The sequence below is a fragment of the Pelophylax lessonae genome, assembly GCF_965119305.1.
Source record: "Pelophylax lessonae genome assembly, chromosome: 7".
Lineage (NCBI taxonomy): Eukaryota > Metazoa > Chordata > Amphibia > Anura > Ranidae > Pelophylax > Pelophylax lessonae.
Window position 1 is genome coordinate 139,133,086 of NC_138774.1, and position 19,798 is coordinate 139,152,883.

At 46.4% G+C, this 19,798-nt stretch overlaps 1 protein-coding gene and 1 long non-coding RNA gene across 6 annotated transcripts in view; both read left to right on the forward strand.

Annotated features, from left to right (window-relative positions):
* The window catches only part of FMR1 (fragile X messenger ribonucleoprotein 1), a 128,200-nt gene extending 124,100 nt beyond the window's left edge, over nucleotides 1-4,100 (forward strand). For all 5 annotated transcript variants that reach the window (XM_082263893.1, XM_082263890.1, XM_082263891.1 and 2 more), the window contains 2 exons: nucleotides 874-956; nucleotides 3,151-4,100. In XM_082263893.1, the coding sequence (XP_082120019.1) occupies nucleotides 874-956; nucleotides 3,151-3,312 (245 nt within the window). In that variant the 3' untranslated portion in view covers nucleotides 3,313-4,100. The remainder of the gene's footprint in view (nucleotides 1-873; nucleotides 957-3,150) is intronic.
* Nucleotides 4,101-4,846: 746 nt separating this feature from the next.
* Nucleotides 4,847-5,309, forward strand: LOC309559959. Its single transcript, XR_014225483.1, has 2 exons — nucleotides 4,847-5,076; nucleotides 5,157-5,309. It is a non-coding gene; the product is annotated as an uncharacterized lncRNA (long non-coding RNA).
* Nucleotides 5,310-19,798: the final 14,489 nt, after the last annotated feature.

Below are 19,798 nucleotides of genomic sequence, written 5' to 3' on the forward strand. Positions count from 1 at the left end.
ACATACACTCGTGAGTACAGACACAGCCTGGTCAGCTTGGCATGGCACTACTCCTGGTTTTTAACTTTGGTGTCTATGGAAAATCTTGGTCAGTTTGACATGGCACTGCTCCCAAACCATAAGTGACAGGGATGCCAAATGTAGGGAGCACCGAGAGGGGACCCAGGACTACAACATATCCTATTTGTGGCCAGCCAGCTTGCCAAGGTAATCTACCATATCATAGTCCTGGATCCCCTTAACATGCTCCCCAAGCTTGGTGTCCTTGTCAGCAGTGCCATGTCAAGCAGACCAAGATTTCCTATGGAGCTAGTGTATTTACATGCATTGAGAAATGAAAAAATGTATTGCTTCACTTTAAGTACATTTTTGTTTTACATACATGCTCTGGTCCCATTGTGTACTTAAAAGTGGGGTATGCCTGTATTACAGTGGGTTGCCTCAGATAAGTGTAGTACCTGGCTTGTGCTGTTGTTTTTCCTTAATGCCCAAATAGGGATAAAATGGATCCAGAACTAAAGTTCATACAGATGTAATATAATATATTCATAAAATGCGAGTATATGATTATTTTAACACCTTTACTGCTGCCACCATAAGTATTATAGCACAACCGTATTGGAATGTAAACTCTCAGCTGCAGTAAGACTTTTACTTTTTACAGTACCTAGTTCTGAATTTTTTTTTAGACCTTTTTGGGGGTTTTAAGTGTAATTTTATGTCAAAAATTTACATTTTAGCAAACGTTTGGGAAAAATTGGCTGAGAGCGAAAGGGTTGACAATAATGTGGATCTCCAAGAGTTACCCAAGAGATCGAGATACAGAAAAAGTCAAAAACTCCCATTTATATTGTTGCTTTATGTTTATTTTAGCAAATGATGACCAATCTCGGACAGACAACAGACAGCGCACTTCAAGAGATCCTAAAGCACGGACAGCAGATGGCTCTCTGCAGGTTGGTCACTATTGTGTTCCTTTGTTGCTTTAAATATTGTGTGATAACTAGGACTTTGTTGACTGTGTACATTTCTAAAATGAATACAGTGTAGGTGAATCCTTTTTATTTGTATCTGCAAACAATACCAAAGATCTGTCTATTGAGGTAGAAGTTTTAATGTCAGAACATTCATAGGCACTACACTGTGCATGCGGCTAGGTGTTACAGTTGAAATACATGATGCATCCACTGCAACCTCTTGGTTTATTTTTCAGTGGTGTACGTAAAGATGTTCTATGCTAGGGTTATGAGTTTTAGAATAATAAAGCCTCACTGAACTTCAAAGACGGCATCTAATCAGTTGCAGGTTAGTCATTCATAAATAGAAGCCATTCCATATTTGATAAGCAAATATACCGTAACCTCTTTAAGACCATGTGACATACATACATACCTACAGTACGTAAATACATGTCCAGGAAGTGAGCTTTAATTCTGGACATCGATTATCTGTTTGTACTAAAAGCATGCTCGATTGTGCACTCCCAGCACTGAGAACAAGCTGTCAGCCAAGGCTCTGGATCTCTACTAACAATCGGGAACTAGAAGAACCAGCTCTCAATCACATGATTGCATTGTTAGCCTGTGATTGATTATCACAGCGATCATTCACTCTAGCTCATCCCTATGTAGGTAGCAAAATAAATGACATACTAGGGTTTCTTGGCCCTGCTATGGGGACAAAGATCAAATAATGCACACATGTGGTATCGCCACTATTGTCAGGTGTAGGAGAATTTATTTTGCATGTTTTTTATGGTGGGGCATGAGAATGGCATAAAAAAAATAAAAGGAGTTTTCCTTTTATAATAAAACAAAATCAGGATATATCCATTACCATTGACCACAAATGAAAGCCCAATCTCTTCTGGAAAATTCAAGGTAAATTTCACCGGGATACACTGAGTGGTTGCGATATATATAGTTTCCCTAAAACATGCCAAAGTCGATAAATTGGGTTTGGGCACTAAAGTTTTTGACCTTAAAGAGCCCATGAAGGGGTTAAAGCATACCTTGCCGTAAAGTAACGGTATATTCTAAATTTCTCCTACAACCCTAGGCCTCATGGGGTGTCTATATAAGCCCCTCTGGACACCAGAACTGGCAGGAAAATGATGCACATGCCTTTGGTAGCATCTATCATTTGAGCGCTGATGCATTCTATTGACCAGAATATTAATTTACTACCTGCCTGGAGTTTGCATGTTCTCCCTGTGCCTGCATGGGTTTCCTCCGGGTACTCCGGTTTCCTCCCACACTCCAAAGACATGCTGGTAGGTTAATTGGATCCTGTATAAAATTGGCCCTACTATGTATGTATGTATGAATGTGAGTTAGGGACCTTAGATTGTAAGCTCTTTGAGGGCAGGGACTGATGTGAATGTACAATGTATATGTAAAGCGCTGCGTTAATTGACAGCGCTATATAAGAACCTGAAATAAATAAATACATTTATTCTGGTTATTGGAATGCAATAACACTTAAAATGCTAGACACGCCTAGCGTTTCAGAGCGTTTTGACACGTCTAGTGTGTGTCTGCTCTTCAGCTCCTCTCCTGAACACTTCTTTGGTGGGGTTTTTTCCAGCCTGTTAAACTCCTCTTCTAATATGCCTGGAAACATATGTGTGCATGGATGCATAGGATTACATGAGGGTGCTTTTAGAGGCTGGAAGTGGAAACACTGAACGTCGGTAAAAGTGGAGTTTTGCTAAGCACAGTGTGCACAAGTCCTTAAAGTGAATTTTAAAGAACATAAAAAAGGAAGCTGCCGATGCTAACTTAAAGATGCTAGTAAAAGCTCGCAGTCAATGAGATTTTAAAGGACTAAACTCCTGTTTCATTACTTTTGCAAGGTCAGATTAAATGTTAACACATTCGAAAAACAATGAATGCTTAAATACTTTTGTGTAATAAAATCTATGCTGTACTCCCCTGTGTATTTGCATTCTACTTCCCTGGTGGGATGAAATTAAGAACTTCAGCAGGAAACGTCTATCACATGGATGCCAGAGAACTATAAGAAAGCAGCAAATAGATGACCAGCCAAATTTATCTAGTCAGTTTTGAGTTAATTTTAGGGTTTTGGAATAAAATATTGAAAGCACAGGAAGGTTCTTTTCATCTTTTTATCTTTTATCTGTATTTTCAGATCCGAATCGACTGCAATAACGAGAGAAGTGTACACACTAAAAGCTTGCAGAACACGACTGTCGAGGGCACCCGACTACGCACTGGCAAAGACCGCATTCAAAAGAAAGAGAAACCTGAGGCCGTGGATGGCCAGCAAATGGTGGTCAATGGTGTACCATAACTTTTACATGTCTACCGTCAACCCTATACAGTCTAAACAAAGTCTAAAAAAGATACATCATATTTCACATTCTAGAAGCCTGGTAGGCCAAAGACAAATAGGCGAGAAGACACGGAGCATGACACAAGCGTTCCTGTTAGCCTTATTTTGTTAGTATTGGCAAAGTCAGGCATTGGAAACTTATTTGCATTAATTATCAAAACCTCCGAGGCTTTCAATACATATTGCACTTGACTTTAAGAAAAAAAATATTTTTTGTTTAAAAGAGAAAATAAATGAAAAAATACTAAACTGTGTGTTGGTATAATTGTGTTCAGTTGCACTATTTTTCAGGCAGCTGATTAGTAAGAAAGAAACAAAAATGACAGCTATAATTCAAATTTCAGTGTGAGTAGACAGTTCATAAGCCGGGCTTGTTTTTCCAATTATGCAGTATGCCTTAAAGTAAGGCTTTCTTAAAAGAAATGTATATGTGCTGTTGCTGACCTGAAAATTTGAGCTGGCTGACTGTTGTGCTGAAACCCTGGCTTTCAGTACTTTCTAAATCCCAGACAAGTATGCAGATCAGGAAAGTCAGAGGAAAGGTGTCTGGCTTGTTCTGTTAGTGACTCAATGTATTGAAGCAAAGAGGGTAAGCATGACAGCCGGGTAACTAGCATTTTCAGAATAAGCCTCCAAAGGCAACTTCCATTGTTCTCTTTAAAAAATTTTATTTTAAATCATTCCATCATTTTTAACTCTTTCAGCAGTATCTTAGTGGGACCTAATAAATGTGCAGCATAATGTAATTTTTCACTTAGCAAAAAAATAAATAAAAAATTGTATGATCTGTGCCTTTTTTCTAACTTGGCAGGTATGATTATTGTGTGGATGAATCAGGGGAAACTAACGTATTAGCTGTAAAATATATGTAGCAATCCTTAAGACTCAGTAGAGCATTATAGAAGAGTGCATGCATTCCATAATATTTTATCAGTTATATGTAAACATAAGCCTTGGCGACGGAAATGGGAAAAGTAGAAAATTTTGGTTTTGCACTGAGTTAGCAATTAATAGACATACCAGGGACACAATGTCTTTGTAGAGATAATAGGAATTGTTTTATTAATTATGTTGTGAGAGATTTACAATCATCTTTTGGGAATCTTTTTAATATGAGAGCTGAATGAGTAAACTAGTCAGTTTATTTGAATGTTGAATTTTTTTTTTCAGGTGTCCTCTTGTTAACAGGGATTTTCAGTTGAAATGCAGATCTGCATCTATATTTAATGCTCCCAGGAAATACTTTTATAAAGTAGTGAAATATGACATTTACCAAATCTTCACTGCCAATGAAGATTATATATGTGGTGTTTGTGTTTTAATGACAGTAATTTACCACCAGTGAATATTTGATAAAAATCCCATTTACTGCTTTGTAAATAGGCCCCTGTGTTTGCATTGTTGAAAGGCCTAAAGACACCTAGTCACCAGTAGGCATTTGTGATCGCTCTAAATGCAATTTTTGAGTTGTTATAACTGTGCAGTCTTAAGAATGCAGAAGTGAATATTCAGATTATTACAAATGCAGTGTGGCTATTTATCTTAAAGTCTATTCCCCTTTATTATAAATTTAAAAAAATATTATATTGGATTGGTGGAAATTTGATACCAATTCTGTAACACTGTCATTCAGTGCAAGTAAAAGCAGACCACTGCAAGGTGCAGGGAGCAGTGGAGAAAAATACTTGGGAGATTTACATACAATCTGGAAATATCCTTTAAGTAAAGCACACAAAGTACACCCCCTCCTCCCCCCGTTTTGTTGTGTGAGAATTTCTTCTTGGCATTATCAAGGGTCACAGAGACAGGCTTCTCTACCTTGTCAAATACCTGCCCTTTTCCTGTCCCTTCCACCATTATGGTACCTGCCAGGAAGGGGCCAGGCAGACTAAGAACAATCCATGGCAGCAGTGAAGGGAAGAACTGCTGCTAGGACAGAAAGATTATAATAATTTCAGGATCCAGATCAAATTCCAAACCCTCATATAATGTATCATTTGTATGATTAATGTAACATGGTACTTTGAGGATAGACATGTGATTTCAGCATCTTTGGTTTTCCTGTTTTTATATAAAACTTCCAGCTTAGAATGGTGCAAAGCTCATGAAACTTATCTCTGCTACCACTTCTAAAAAAGGGATGTCCTATCTCTATTGAGACGTAACAGATCTACAGAACAGTTAATGGAGAATACTAGAGGCCCCACCTCTAGTATTGTCCATGGACCAGTTATCATTTGTTACCTATTGCTCTTGAATTTCCAATGCATACATGTGAATATATTAAATGACAACATGCTGCACACAGTATACCATATATAAAATGTCTTAAAAGTATTGCCAAACACTAATGTTGGTTTCTAGTTATTTATTTTGGGAATGTATAGTATTTGGGGGGAAAAAAAACAAAAAGCAAAAATAAATGAATTGGTACCTTGCACACATCATCTGTATGCTGTTTGGTTCAAAATACTGTAGATACTAAACAAAAGGTAAACTAACATTGTTGTGCCCATGAGGGCATTATTTTCTGTACATACTAGCTAAAACAGATTGGACTTTTATGTTGACATTTGTTTGGTTATAGTGCAATATATTTTGTATGCAAGCAGTTTCAATAAAGTTTGATCTTCCTCTGCTACCTGAATTGGGTTAAATATATACATCTTAAGAATTGGAACATTTGTGTTTCCCCTTACAGTGCACCTGTTCCTAACAGACGCCTTACGACCACACACACAGATTGGCCATTATAGTGCTCATGTACAGTGAGTATAGAAGAATCACACACCCCCACCCGCCCTTTAAAATAACATGTTGTTGCTTTGCAGCCTTAAAAGAAGAAACAGTTTTGGTTTTATCTAGCTGTATTTTTTCAGTGCAACTTCTAACATTTAGGTGAAAGATCTAAGACCCAACATGTCAGAAAAAAAAAAAAAAAAACAGAATCACTGAGTTCGAAAAAGGGATCACCCCTTCCTAAAAATTACTTGTAAATTCAATCAGGCGTAGCTAATCACCTTCTCAATGGCACAAAAAGCCATTTGTCTTTCAACTGTGATCAGCTGTGGTCATCTTGATTAGCTCAGCATGCAAATGGCTCTCCTGGAGTAATGCAGTCCCTGGTAGTGCAACTGAAGCAAACAACTATGAGTGGCAAGCCACGGTCAAAGGATCCCTGACATAAAGCTGTGGACAGGCACAAGTCAGATGGTATTTGGTATAACACAGACCCTCCCTGAATCAGGACGTCACTCCAAACTGAATCAAAGAGCCAGGAGGAAAAACTGGTCAGAGAGGCTACCAAGTGACCTACAGCAACTCTGAAGGAGTTGCAGGAATTTATGACCGTGTGGTCATTGTGTGTATGTGACAACAATATCACAAATTCTCCACAAATGGGGCTTGTATGGGATGGTTGCAAGAAAAAGACACTCCTCAAGAAAGGCCACGACTGAACATTGTCAAAACGCAGCTTGAAGATTCTGAGGCCACGTAGAAAAAGGTGTTGTGGTCAGATGAGACTAAAATAAATTTTCTTTTTCGCTCATTGACAGGCACAGCATTGGGTTTTAACTGCCCCCTAGAGGAGTAGGGCACTAGACAGAAAAAGAATCTAGCTACACCTACGGGCAGTCCCAGGGGGTATACTCCCTCTCCCTGCTAAAGGTATTCAGTTTTTTTCTGCCTAGTCAGGAGTAAGGACTTAGTTCCTTGCAGGGATCACTGGTCCTGGCAAACTTTTTTAGATATAAATTTTTTCTCCTGTTTTTTTTCCCATGAAATCTACAATCAAGCGACGGGCTGGATTATCTAGATCCAGTGGTCACCCCAGTCTGGCCAGCGAGCGTGCACAGATCTCAGCTCCGCGCTAGGTCGGTGGTGACCTAGCCCCACTAGACGGGGGTTGACCTGCGAGTTAAAAGACTCGGGAGGTCGCATATGACCGGATCTCTGCCTGAGTCGCAGCGTTCCTCCTGGCTAACAGCCCCCACATTTCAAAGCCATGGGGTTCCGTCTGTAGCAGTGCCTACCGGGTTCTTGGCATGGTGAGTATGCTGGGGCTGTGTGAGTGGTCTGGTCCATCTCCTGGGGTGGGAGCAGGGCACTGTGCTGGCGATGGGGGCCGGGGGGGATATGACGCCAGCGACCGAGTGATCGGCTGTGTGGAGGGGTTGTATCTGGCGGGGGCTCCTGCCAGGGCCCCTGTCATGCCTGGGTCTGTCCTTGAGGCCTAGGGATCCCTCCTGGGAGCCTCGTGGTGCCGCCATTTTGCTGTAGCCTGTATATTCCTATGAACAGCGGTCATGTTTGTGTAGTCCGGCTGGCATTTTGTGGGTGTTTGCCATTGAAAATAGCAGTGGCCATGACAGTGGAGCCCTCTGGGCGACGATTTCAGCAGTGGGAGCCCCTCATCCCCTAGGACTGACTCCTGGATCTTTTTCACTTCCTGATCGCCACACGTGGATTGCAGATTATCCTGGTGGCTGCCGGTGCCTGTTTCTGCTGGGTGGTGAATCTGGTGGGGTTCTCTCTGCCGAGGATCGCTGGGATCTCTGGTCCTGGCATTTTTTAATGGGGGGGTGGTCTGCCCAGAGTGTGGTGTCCACCCGGTTCCATGGGTGTGGTAAGTTGTGTACCCCTCTTCCTTTGTGGTCCCTCAGGGTGGACATGGGCCCCTCCCTGGGATGGTCGGACCCCTGGCTTCCCTTCCATTCCCCCCAGCCCCGCTAACAGTCGCAGTGGTCTTTTGGCCTGGCCCCAACTTACCCCCTACCTGTCCCCCCCCCCCCCCCCGGGTGAGGTAGGAGCCAGCTTTGCCACTTGCTCCGGTACGTGGGTGCTTGTGGTTGTTGCTGGCCAGGTCGTCCGGATTGCACATGAGGATCTTTAAACGGGTTCCTGGCCCCCTTGGGGTTAGTGACTGGGACAGGGATGTCTTTTGGGCTCCCTGCGGTGGTTTTTGGGATGGGGGGAGCGAATGTTTTATCACCCACAGGTCTGCACCTCACGTGGCTGAATTGGACCAAAAATTTAGACTGCGGCTTTGCCCTCTACTCACAGCTTTCTGAGTACCTGACAAAGCTGCTGAAATAGCGGAAGGTACAGCTGACGGATGCACGCCTCACGCACCGGATTGGACCAAAAATGGAGGCCGTGGCCTTGCAGCCTACTCGCGGCTGACAGAACTGGATGTCCGAGCTCCTAATCAAGCTGTCCGAGCTGCTGATCAAGCGAACAGAGCTGCCGATCAAGCGAACAGAGCTGCCGGCGGTCTCGCAACTCACGCGGCTGGATTGGTCTCCAAATTTAGGCCGCGGCTGGCCGTCTGAGCTGCTGGCCAAGCTGTTTGAGCTGCTGACCAGATTGATAGAGCTGCAGATGGGCATCCGCCTCCCCCCCCCCCCCATATGGTCTGCCTGGTGCCCCCCTTGATTCGGGGGTGTTGTGGGGGCGCTGCACTTTTTAGTGAAGTGAAGCAGCCATTATTGTGTGGATGAGGGCACTTCCCTTTTAGGGGGCTATGTCTTCTATGGAGGGCAACCCTTAGGTCTAATAGGTGGTCATTTTGTGGACCTTTAATCAGGGTTTCCTTGCAGGACTGTGGTCAGCGACCTCCCCTGCTTGTTATGTTCCCAGCGTGAACTTGGCATAGAGCGACTCTACTGGGTCTGCATCCATGCACTTCAGTTGCTCTGACGGTGAGGATGATTCCTCTTTTACTGCACATGCGCATGAAAAGGCACTGGTGAATGCACTGATTGTATCGGTGCAGTAAACTTTAAACATGGGGGATGCAGCTGCTGCTGTGTCAGAGATGCCGGTCCCCTTGGGGCCCGCAGATCCTCTAAAGCCGCAAAGGTATTTCCTTTTTCCCGCCTACTGTGACAAAATTGGCCTGGCCTGCTGTAAGGGGGGGATGCTGGACATAAAAACAAAGAAAAGGAACAGACTTTGTTGCGAAAATGACATGAGAGTGGCACTTGCCAAGATAAAGCCGCGCATTTCTGAACTGGTCTCTGAAAGACAAGAGCAGAAGTCACACTAATTTGCAGTAAATATTCATTATTATGTTTTTGTGTGAAAATCATGTTTTAATGGTTTTGTTCTTAATGGTTTTGCTCATTTTGTGCACCTATGTATAAATATATACCTAAAATAATATATACATATGTTTTGAATTTGAAAAAATCATATTTTATTTTTCCAATTAAGAAGGGTTCGGTGAATGCGCATATGAAACTGGTGGGGTTCAGTACCTCCAACAAGGTTAAGAACCACTGTGTTAGACGCTCTGTAGGTTCTTCCATCCTTTCACTGTCACTGGTTTTAATGACAGGGCTGTTAAAGCCCAGGCTTTGAGAGACAGGGGCACCTCTAAATATGTGATTTCCACAGTGCTAAAAGCCCTGAAAGTTAACTTCTCGCTATCACCATATGTGGTAAGCATATTTTGCTTGGTGTGAGATAGGTCTTTTTCCCCAGCAAATTCTTAGTGGGATGAATAATTGCCTTTTTAGAGATGGATCTAGACCAGTATTTTGCCCACTGCACCTTTCAAGGGCACGTGTCTACACTTGCAATCTTGCTTCAGAGATCTCTGGCTTCCAATTCTTTATGACCCTTTTGCAAGGTGCCTACCATGTGGCTTCCCCTGTTCACTCACCTGTGACTCACTGAGATCTAAATTTGGTTTTCTTGGCACTTAAAAAACCTTTCAATGCTATCCTAGATCTTCCACTCACATTCACAAGGTTGCATTTCATGTTGTCACCTCTGTGAGGCAAGTGTCTGAGTAAGCAGTTTAATCCTGTAATCAACCCTTTCTTATCATTCACAGGGTGGTGCTGAGGCCCAGAACTTTAGTCTGTCTAAGATAGTTTGGGCCTTTCACCTTAAAGGATAAGTTCACCTTTTGTAACTTGTTACACCCTAATTCAGGGTGTAACATGTTATGAATGGATGGCCCCCCAATCCCCTGCTCTGACACCTAGCAGGGGTCTTTGTGGCAGTTCACTGAGTCTTCCTGTCAGATTGTATCTGCTTGCCCGCCTGATATACGGACACACAGATACACTGACAGGTCTGCAGGAGACCAACATGGCACCTGCTATCTGCTAATTGCTGGTGCAATGCTTTAGCGACTCTAGAAACAAAAAATAATAAAATGCAATTTTTTTTACTTGTAAAAAAATGTGAATTTATTATTTTCTGTTAAAAGGTGAATTTATTCTTTAGCCAGGACGTTGTTCTACTGTCCCTCCGTGCAGCTTAAAGCGGTTGTAAACCCTATAAAAAAAAAAATAAAAAAAAAAACCTGCAAGACAAAGGCATGATGAGCTAGTATGCATCGCATACTAGCCCATTATGTTTAACTTACCTTAAAACGAAGCCCCGACACGGACCCCCGGACATCGATGCGGGCGCTGCCATGATCCCTCGTCGTCTCTTCCGGGTTCGGTGGCTCCGGCGCGCTGATTGGCCGGAAGAGACGGCTCCAGCGCGCTGATTGGCCGGAGCCGCGATGACATTTTTCCGGCAAGCTCCCGGCAAGTTAATTGAAGGTCCCCCCCGACCTTCAGAGCGCATGCGCCGCTCGCGCGAGCGGCTGCATGCACTGTAAATATCTCCTAAACCGTGCCGGTTTAGGAGATATTATTTGTACCTACAGGTAAGCCTTATTATAGGCTTACCTGTAGGTAAAAGTGTCAAAAAGCAGGATACAACCGCTTTAAGCTCATCATAACGAGATCTCCCTCCATTGACTGAATGTAGTTACAGCTGTGAGAGTTTCCCGCAGCCACTGCTTCCTTTCGAAAGGCTGACTTTTTTGTCATTTCTAATGGTCCTCATAAGAGTGAACCAGCTTCTCATTTCTCAATGGTTCAGAGACCATCATCCAAGCTGATCATCGTAAGTATTGGGTGCCACTCATTTCCTGTCTAGGCACATTTCACTAGATCTATAAGTGGCTCTTCAGATTTTTAGCATCTGGCTACTGTTTTTCACATGTGCAAGACTGACACCTGTTTTTCTGTTCACATGTTCTCTAAGTTTTACCAGGTTGATGTTCAGGCTTCCTCTGATGCCAATTTTTGGACATAAGGTCAGTCAAGGGAGCTCGTGTAGCTGCAGGCAGTTCCCATTGTGATGATAATGAGGCCTGGGACCCTTAAATGCTGATTGACGAATGAGGTGTCGTCCCTAGAATTTGCACCTCTGTGACATTCCATACAATTTGAAAATCCTATCAGAAATTTCTCTTTCGTTCATTGACAGACACAGCTGATCTTCATGACCATTGGGTTGTACTGCCCCCTACAGGAGTAGGAGACTAGGCAGAGAAAGAAACTGGCTACACCTATGGGCAGTCCCAGGGGGTATACTCCCTCTCCCTGCTATAGTTACTAAATTTTTTTTTCTGCCTTGTCAGGAGTAAGGACCTAGTTCCTTGCTGGGATCTCTGGTCCTAGCATTGTTTTATTTTTACATTTTTTTCCTGTGAGAGCTACAATCAACTGCTGGACTGGTCTGGCCAGCAAGCACGTGCAGAGCTCAGCTCCACTCTAGGTCGTCCGTGACATAGCCCCACCGGACAGGAGCTGGCTTGCGAGTTAAACACCTTGCGAGGTCGCATACGACTGGGTCTTGGCCCGAGTCACACCGTTCCGCCTGGCCAACAGTCCTCCATTTCAATGGAGAGGAGGTTCTGTCTGGAGCAGTGCCCGTCTGGTTCCTGGTATGCAGGCCCGGACTGGCCATAGGGCACACCGGGCACTTGCCCGGTGAGCTGGGGCTACATTTTTTAGGAAGAGTCAGCTGTGACATGCAGGGCCAGCCGCAGGTGGATGTGCAGATTGCAAAGCCGGCCGTGGGTGGATGTGCGGATTGCAGGGCCGGCCGTGGGTGGATGTGCGGATTGCAGGGCCGGCCGTAGATGGATGTACCGATTGCAGGGCAAGCTGTGGATGTATGTGTGGATTGCAGGGCCAGCCGTGGGTGGATGTGCGGATTGCAGGGCTGGCCGTGGGTGGATGTGCGGATTGCAGGGCCGGCCGTGGGTGGATGTGTGGGATGCAGGTCCGGCCGCAGTCGATGTATGCTGGAGGAGTGGAAAGAAACTCGCCATTCCCCCCATCCACCAAGCCACTCCATGGCAACCTAGGCCGCCGCCGAACCGAAGGTCCCAGTTCGCACATGCGCCTCGCAATCGCTGGTCACCCGGCAACCAAGATGCCAGGCAAGAAGAAGGGATGGAGAGGCTGAGGCCTTCCACACCACCACATTCCGTATACGCAGCTGCAGGACCTTGCTGGCTTTCATGTGTGGGAGGGGGATCTCCGACCCATCTCCTGCACATGAAAGCCGGCGAGGTGCTGCAGCCGCCTATAGGGAAAGCAGTGTAGCTGGTGTACACCCACCTCTCTTCTTTTCCCGCTGGTGAAGGGGTTTGAATGGGATGCTCCAGGGCCAGACAGTGCTCTTTTGACAATGGTAATTATTCTCTTTTTTTTCCTCTTTTGTGACAGAAGTCTTCTAATCAACCAGCTCATGGCCAGGCTTTTCCAATCAGTGTGCACCTGCTGTCTCTAGGGGGTGGGGGGGGGCTTTGGCCCTGGGTGCAAAATTTAGAGGTGCGCCATCCCAAGTGTGCTGCCCTTGATGTCATGTCAGATTTCCGTGGCGACGGGAGCATGGCACCACAGCGTCCTCTCGGTGCAGGCATCTATCTCCAGGGAGCAAGTGGGCAGCCCTGCAGACGGAGGTCTCGTGGAAGGTGAACACTGGGCCTGGGAGCCCAAGAGGAAGAAAAGCTTCACAGCCTCCTTGACCTCCGAATAGGCGCAGCATCCCGGCACCTCCCAAAGCCTAGACTCTGTCTCTTTCAACCTCCTCTCTGCTCCAACATCAGCAATGAGGAGAAGGACGGGTTGGAGGCGCAGGCTGCCAGGGAGCCACTGAAAGGAGCAAAGCACCCCCAGATCAAGGAGACTGGCATTGAAGGTACTGGCTTGAAACACAGACATACCTGCAGACACAGACTAGGCTAGGGGGGCAGAAGAGGGACTGCAGATAGGGACAGGGCTAGGAGTCTCTCTTTTTCATCTCCTCCCCTCTCCCTCCTCTCTCTCTGAGCCACACCTCTCTCTTCCAGCCCCCCTCTCTCGCTCTCCTTTAGCCCTCCTCTTTCTTACCCTCTGGCATCTCAACCCACTCTCTCTGTCCCTTTCTCTCTCTCAGCCCTCCTCTCTCTTTCTTACCCTCCAGAATCTCAATCCCCCTCTCTCTGTCCCTTTCTCTCTCTCTCAGCCCCCCTCTCTCTCTCAGCCCTCCTCTCTCCTTCTTACCCCCTGCCTCTCAGTCCCCTACTCTCTCTCTTACTCGCATCCTCTCTCAGCCCCCCTTTTTCTCTCAGCCCCCCCCCCCTCTCTCTTACCTCCTCCCTCCATCTCAGCTTCCCCTCTCTCAGCCCCCCCTCTCTCTTTCAGCATTTCCTCTCTCACTCCCCTCTCTCCACCACCCTTTTTCTCACCCCCCCCCTCTCTCTCTTTTCTGTGAACTGGACTGGTTAACTCCTGGAGGGGGTGAAGGGGTTAATTCATTAACAATGTCGTTAGTAAAGTGCAGCAAGAAGGGGTTAATGTTCTGCCACTGGTGCATTAGTGACCAGTGACTGTTATTTAACCCCTTTGTGCTGCATTAGTGACACCAGTGTCAGTGTTAATTAACCCCGTTATGAAGGGGATAAAAAAACACTGCTAGTGCCCACTAATGCAGCACAAAGGGTTTTAATTAACTCTACCAATACCCACCTATGTGGAGGAATTAAAATAGAATTTACAGTTTCAAGTGAAGCAGCCTTAAAAATTCCCCCATCCCCCCGCCTAACGCCTGAGCTGAATAACCAGTGTAGAAAAGATGTATACCCCTATGTTCAGGCTGCTCCAGTCCGGTCACATCATCTCCTGTGCGAGCAAGTGTTGTATGCAGGGGAGAGGAGGCAGCACCAACAACAGATGGGACATAGGAACCTATGGGTGATGTAACTGCTCCAGGCTTTACCGGTCATTGTCAAGCACTCTCTCCTCTCCCTTATGGCCACCGACTAACACAAGGGAACATTTGACCAGACCGGAGCAAGCTGAGAATAGGAAAGTCCAAAGACTGGGGGCACAAATTATCTGCTTAGCCCCGGGTGCTGACAACCCACGCTACGCCACTGGCTCTGGGCACTCCTCTGCCTCAGCAGCAGTGTACCTGGCACAGGCTGAAGGAAGGTTGACAATGGATGAAATATTTAACATGCTTTGAAAGCACTGCAAAAAGTAATACTCAAAAAGCCAGCTATAAAGCAATACTCCTTTATAACTGGCTATGTGAGTGATGCTTTATAACTGACATTTCAGTATTAACAAAGCCAGTTGTAAAGTATTACTCGCAGAGCCAGTTATAAAACATTACAGAGCCAGTTATTAAGGAGTTTTTCTTAAAGCGGAGTTCCGGGCACAGAAATGATTTTTCAATAAACATACCCCCGGGACAGTCAGGGCTAGTACATTCCACAATGGCTAGCCTCTGATCTGTCCCGGTTGGCACTTACCTTTTCGAAGAAATACTTATAAAATTTCTTCCACGGCGTTTCCATCTCTTGTGGGCAGCTGAAGCCGGCGCGATCCTCTTCGGCATCTTCTTCTGCGTCTTCTTCTCCCAGAATGCACCGGCGCGGCGCCGCATTCCTCCACAGCTTCTGGGCATGCCCAGAAGCTGTTTAGCAGGAGAAGGCGGCGTCGCCCGGAAGTGACGAGCGGGGCCGGTGCCGTCGCATTGATTCCTGGGAGCGATGACGTTCAGCTCCTAGGAATCAGTGCAAGCCAGGAAGTGACGGTGGAGCCGCGGCGCTGAGGGAGGAAGTGAAGACTAGGTGAGTATATTCGATGGGTCCCAACCATCCATCGATGCACTGACGGTGGTCCTGGAGTCCTTTGTGTCCCGGGTAGAGGTGGCTTTCGGACGACGGGCTACCAAAAAGCTTTCCCTGCCTATTTTGACAGAATTGTCACTAAAGAGTGGGGACGACCAAAGCATCCCCTTGGGTCACTAAGCGATTTACTAGGTGTTACCGCTATGAGGAGTCTCTTATTAAGAAGTGGACTGTTCCACCAGTGGTGGACCCTCCAGTTTCCAGAATGAACAAGGCAACCATGATTCCGGTTAAAAAGTCCCCGACCTTTAAGGATCTGGCTGAAAAGAAGGCGGAGGCTGTGGCCTGCAATATGTACACTCTGGCTGGTTCGGTACTAAGGTCGGTGTTCACCATTGCCCTGGTGTCGCAAACTTTACGCCATGACCTGGAGGGAGAACAGCTCCCCCCTGCCTTTGCTGAGCTGGCGGACCAGCAGTTTATCTGTGATGCCTCTTTGGATGCAGCTCCCCTAGTGGCTCGGCTCTCTGTTTTGGCAGTGGTCTTTCGGCGTGTCTTTTGGCTTAAATGCTGGTCTGCGGAACAGACTTCTAAAAAGGCCTTGACTAATCTCCCCTTTCAAGGGGATCGCCTGTTTGGGGCTACCCTGGATGACATCATAAAAGGTCTCTGTTAGCTCAATCTTGTCAGGAGGCAATTTACACGATGATATATGGCCCTTCAGTTGCTTACCCCCCTGAATAATGAATTCCCTCTCTCCAGTCGGGAGATGCGAGGACACAGCGCACTTAAGCAAGGTGTAGACACATCTGATTTATTTCAAGTTTGGCTCATGTTTAAGGGAAGTTTGAGCGGGAAAAACTGCTTTAAACTGGTTACAATTCATCGGTCAATTTAACAATAGAACATATCTCACAGAAACAGTTACATGAAAAGGCTTTTGTTTTCCCTACACACTTCTGTAAGTGTGGGGTGTCGTGTGTCTGAGATTGTGTTTGTGGAGCAGGGCCATTCCGTCTCTACTCGGCTGGCTGATGTGTTGACATGTAAGTAAGTCAATGAGTTCAGGTGTTGTCTGTCGTCTACAGAGGCGGCTCTAGGCTTTGTGAGGCCTTAGGCAAAATTTAGACATGAGGCCCCACTGAATCCCGTTGGAGAGGTTAAGGAGAGAGAGAGAGAAGACCCCTCACATCAGAGTACTCACTGGGAGGCAGGAGCGCTCTAAAATGTTTTGATTTTATATGTGTTTCTTTAAATGTTTAAAACGTTTTTTTTTTTTTTTTACATCAACTTTTATTGCCATTAGACAGAGGACCAATAGCCCCCTATGTGGTAGTATATAGGTGACAGGTACTCTTGATTAGACAGAGCCAGATGGACAGGAGAGGGAGGGTGCAGCCAGGTGGAAAAGAGAGGGGGTGCAGCCAGGTGGACAGGAGAGGGCAGAGCCAGGTGGACAGGAGAGGGGGGTGCAGTTAAGTGGGGGAGGACAGAGCCAGGTGAACAGGAGAGGGGGGGTGCACCCAGGTGGGTGCTGGACAGAGCAAGGTGTGCAAGAGAGGGGGGTGCAACCAGGTGGAGGTGGGAGATGTATCCAGGTGGACAGGAGAGGGGGGAGGGTACAGCCAGTTGGGGGGGGGCAGAGCCAGGTGGACAGGAGAGGGGGGTTGCAGCTACAGAAGGTGGAGGGGGGATGCAGCCAGGTGGACAGGAGAGGAGTGTTCAGCCAGGTGGGGGGGGACAGAGCCAGGTGGACAGGAGAGGGGGGTGCAGCCAGGTGGAAAAGAGAGGGGGGTTTCAGCCAGGTGGACAGGAGAGGGGGGTTGCATCCAGGTGGACAGGAGAGGGCAGAGCCAGGTGGACAGGAGAGGGGGGTGCAGCCAAGTGGGGGGGGGGACAGAGCCAGGTGGACAGGAGAGGGTGGGGTGCAGACAGGTGGGGGGAGGACAGAGCCAGGTGGACAGGAGAGGGGGATGCAGCCAGGTGGGGGGGCAGAGCCAGGTGGACAGGAGAGGGGGGGTGCAGCCAGTGGGGGGGGGGGGTGGACACAGGGCCGGTGCAGGAGAGAGAGGGGAGAGGAGAGAGACTGGTAAGTCACAGTGCTCACTCACTTGGAATGGTCCCGGGTGCGGGATGTTATTGAAGCTGCAGGCATGCTGGAGGTGGAGAGGACAGAACAGAGGGGAATGGATCCTCTCCACCTAGGACAGTTGCACTTCCTGAACCATCACCTGAGCACAGTGACAGAGCAGAGAACAGAGGGGTCATCGAAGGAGAGAGGGGGAGGAGAGGAGCAGGTGAATGGGTTTTCTGAGTCCCTTACCTTACATAGCAGGTGGAAGACAGAGGATGCAGCATGTCCGAGCAGAGGGCAGAAGCTGTCCAACTTTTCATTAACAGGCAGATGATTGGTTGCTAGGACCGCCCATACTAACAAATCACAGGCTTTTTTACTTGAAAAGTTGGACAGCTCCCGCCTTCTGCTCGGACATTCTTTAATGTCTCTTTAACTAGGCAAATTAGGCGGCTGCGAGGCCCCTGTGAGTGTGAGGCCTAAGGTGACCGCCTAATTTGCCTAATTAGAGAGCCGCCTCTGGTCGTCTATATGCAAAATATCCAACTGTCAGGTGTCCAGGGTGTATGAATGAAAAGGTGTTTAACATGTAAACAATTATCATTGTCTGTCGTCTATATGCAAAATACAGCTGTCTGATGTCCAGGGTGTATGAATGAGGTGTGTCAAAGGGCTAGTTAATGTCATTTGCAAGCGCCCACATTCCATTGCAGAATGGGCATGAGCTGAAATGTATTATGAAATGAAATATAATATTTTAGTAAGGCACGGTGATACACTCTTTCAACCCAACCTTTGATCCCAACTTTATTCATAAGGATGGGATCACCTAGAGTCTGTGAATAGCACTATGTTCCCTCCTGGGATATATGTCCAACTATTAATGAGCTGGACATTCTTGACATACCTGGGTTGTGGTAGTGTATGAGTGCATGTCATACTATTGGTAACTGACTTGCAGGTGACATTATATTCTAAGGTGTATGTAGGCTGGCGACTTGGTTGTGTGCACATAGGGGTATAACTTCTTAGAATTCTATCAAATCAAAAACAGACATGTTCAATGGGGAGGGTCATAGCTTGCAAGAATCTATGGCCTGAAAAATCTAAACTCCATACCATGGCAATTAAGTCACTACAAATAAAGCCTTTGCCAGGAAAGGGTAAAAATAAACCTCCCCCGTTCAATGGGAGGAAAAAATTCCCTTTCGACCCTCGTATCATCAGAGCGGTCAGACTAAATCCCTGGCGGCTACAACGTTAAACAACGTCCTTTGTGTCCAATAGGCTTGACTTCGACTGTAAAGTGGAGACATGAATGTCTGTCTCTCTCACAATCTCCAGTCCGCAGCCGTGGGGTCCAGGGGTGGGGCTTCCGTCTGTCTGGATCCAACTGGAATTCGTCTGGTGCTCGTCACAATCTCTAGTCCGCAGCCGTGGGGTCCAGGGGTGGGGCTTCCGTCTGTCTGGATCCAACAGGAATTCGTCTGGTGCTCGTCACAATCTCCAGTCCGCAGTCATGGGGTCCAGCGACGTCAGCTAATGGGGGGCCTTCACCAGGACTCTGTCTCCAGGCTTGAATGGGTGGGTTGGTGCACCTGTTGGCAAAGGAAACGAGAGCGAAATATCACCATAATCACTTTTTAATTTTTTCAATTAATTCTGCCACATATTCCTCTTGCAAAATCTCTAGATATGAGAATAAATGGACTCATGGGGTTGGGACGGGTCTCCCCATCAAAATTTCAAAGGGAGATAGCTTGGTACTTGGTCTGGAGTCATTCTGACTTCAGCAAGAATAGCAGGTAAGTACAGAGACAAGAATACAAGTTTTACAAGAATGGCAGGAGTATATTGCGGCACTGGGCTTCTGGCCTTACAGGCAGGCAGCAAAATAAATGCTAGTAAGAACTACTCGCAGCACTGGGGTTTAGGGCCTACAGGAAGGCAGGTAATTTTAAGACAGGAAGGATACCTAATGGCACTATTTTGGGAGAACACAGCATGTCTACACATGCAACAATGGTGAGGGCCCTTGGAGGGGTTGAACTGCCTTGTATTCTCCAAAGGTGGAGATGGGTTAGCTTGCAGTCCTCTGACTCACCCAAGCAGGCAGCTACCTATAACTGAGAATCCCTTGCATGGCTAAGATGCTGTGATCACTGAACAGCAGGGAGTGAAATTCAAGCTGTCACACAAAACAGCTAGAAGTAAGTACTCATGCAAACATAAATTTATAAGGGTTTGCACAATTGCTCGGTGACACCGAACAGGAAATTGAAACCAAATAGCCTTGGAGACACAGGGTCTGACTTCAAGGACCATTTATATGCAAAGCCTGGGGCAATGAGTCACCTTAGAATGAAAAGAGATGGCTTGGCTGGCTATGCGGCTAATTGAATTCACCACAGGAGGTTACCTTGTCTTTAAAGTTTTAAATCTTTAAC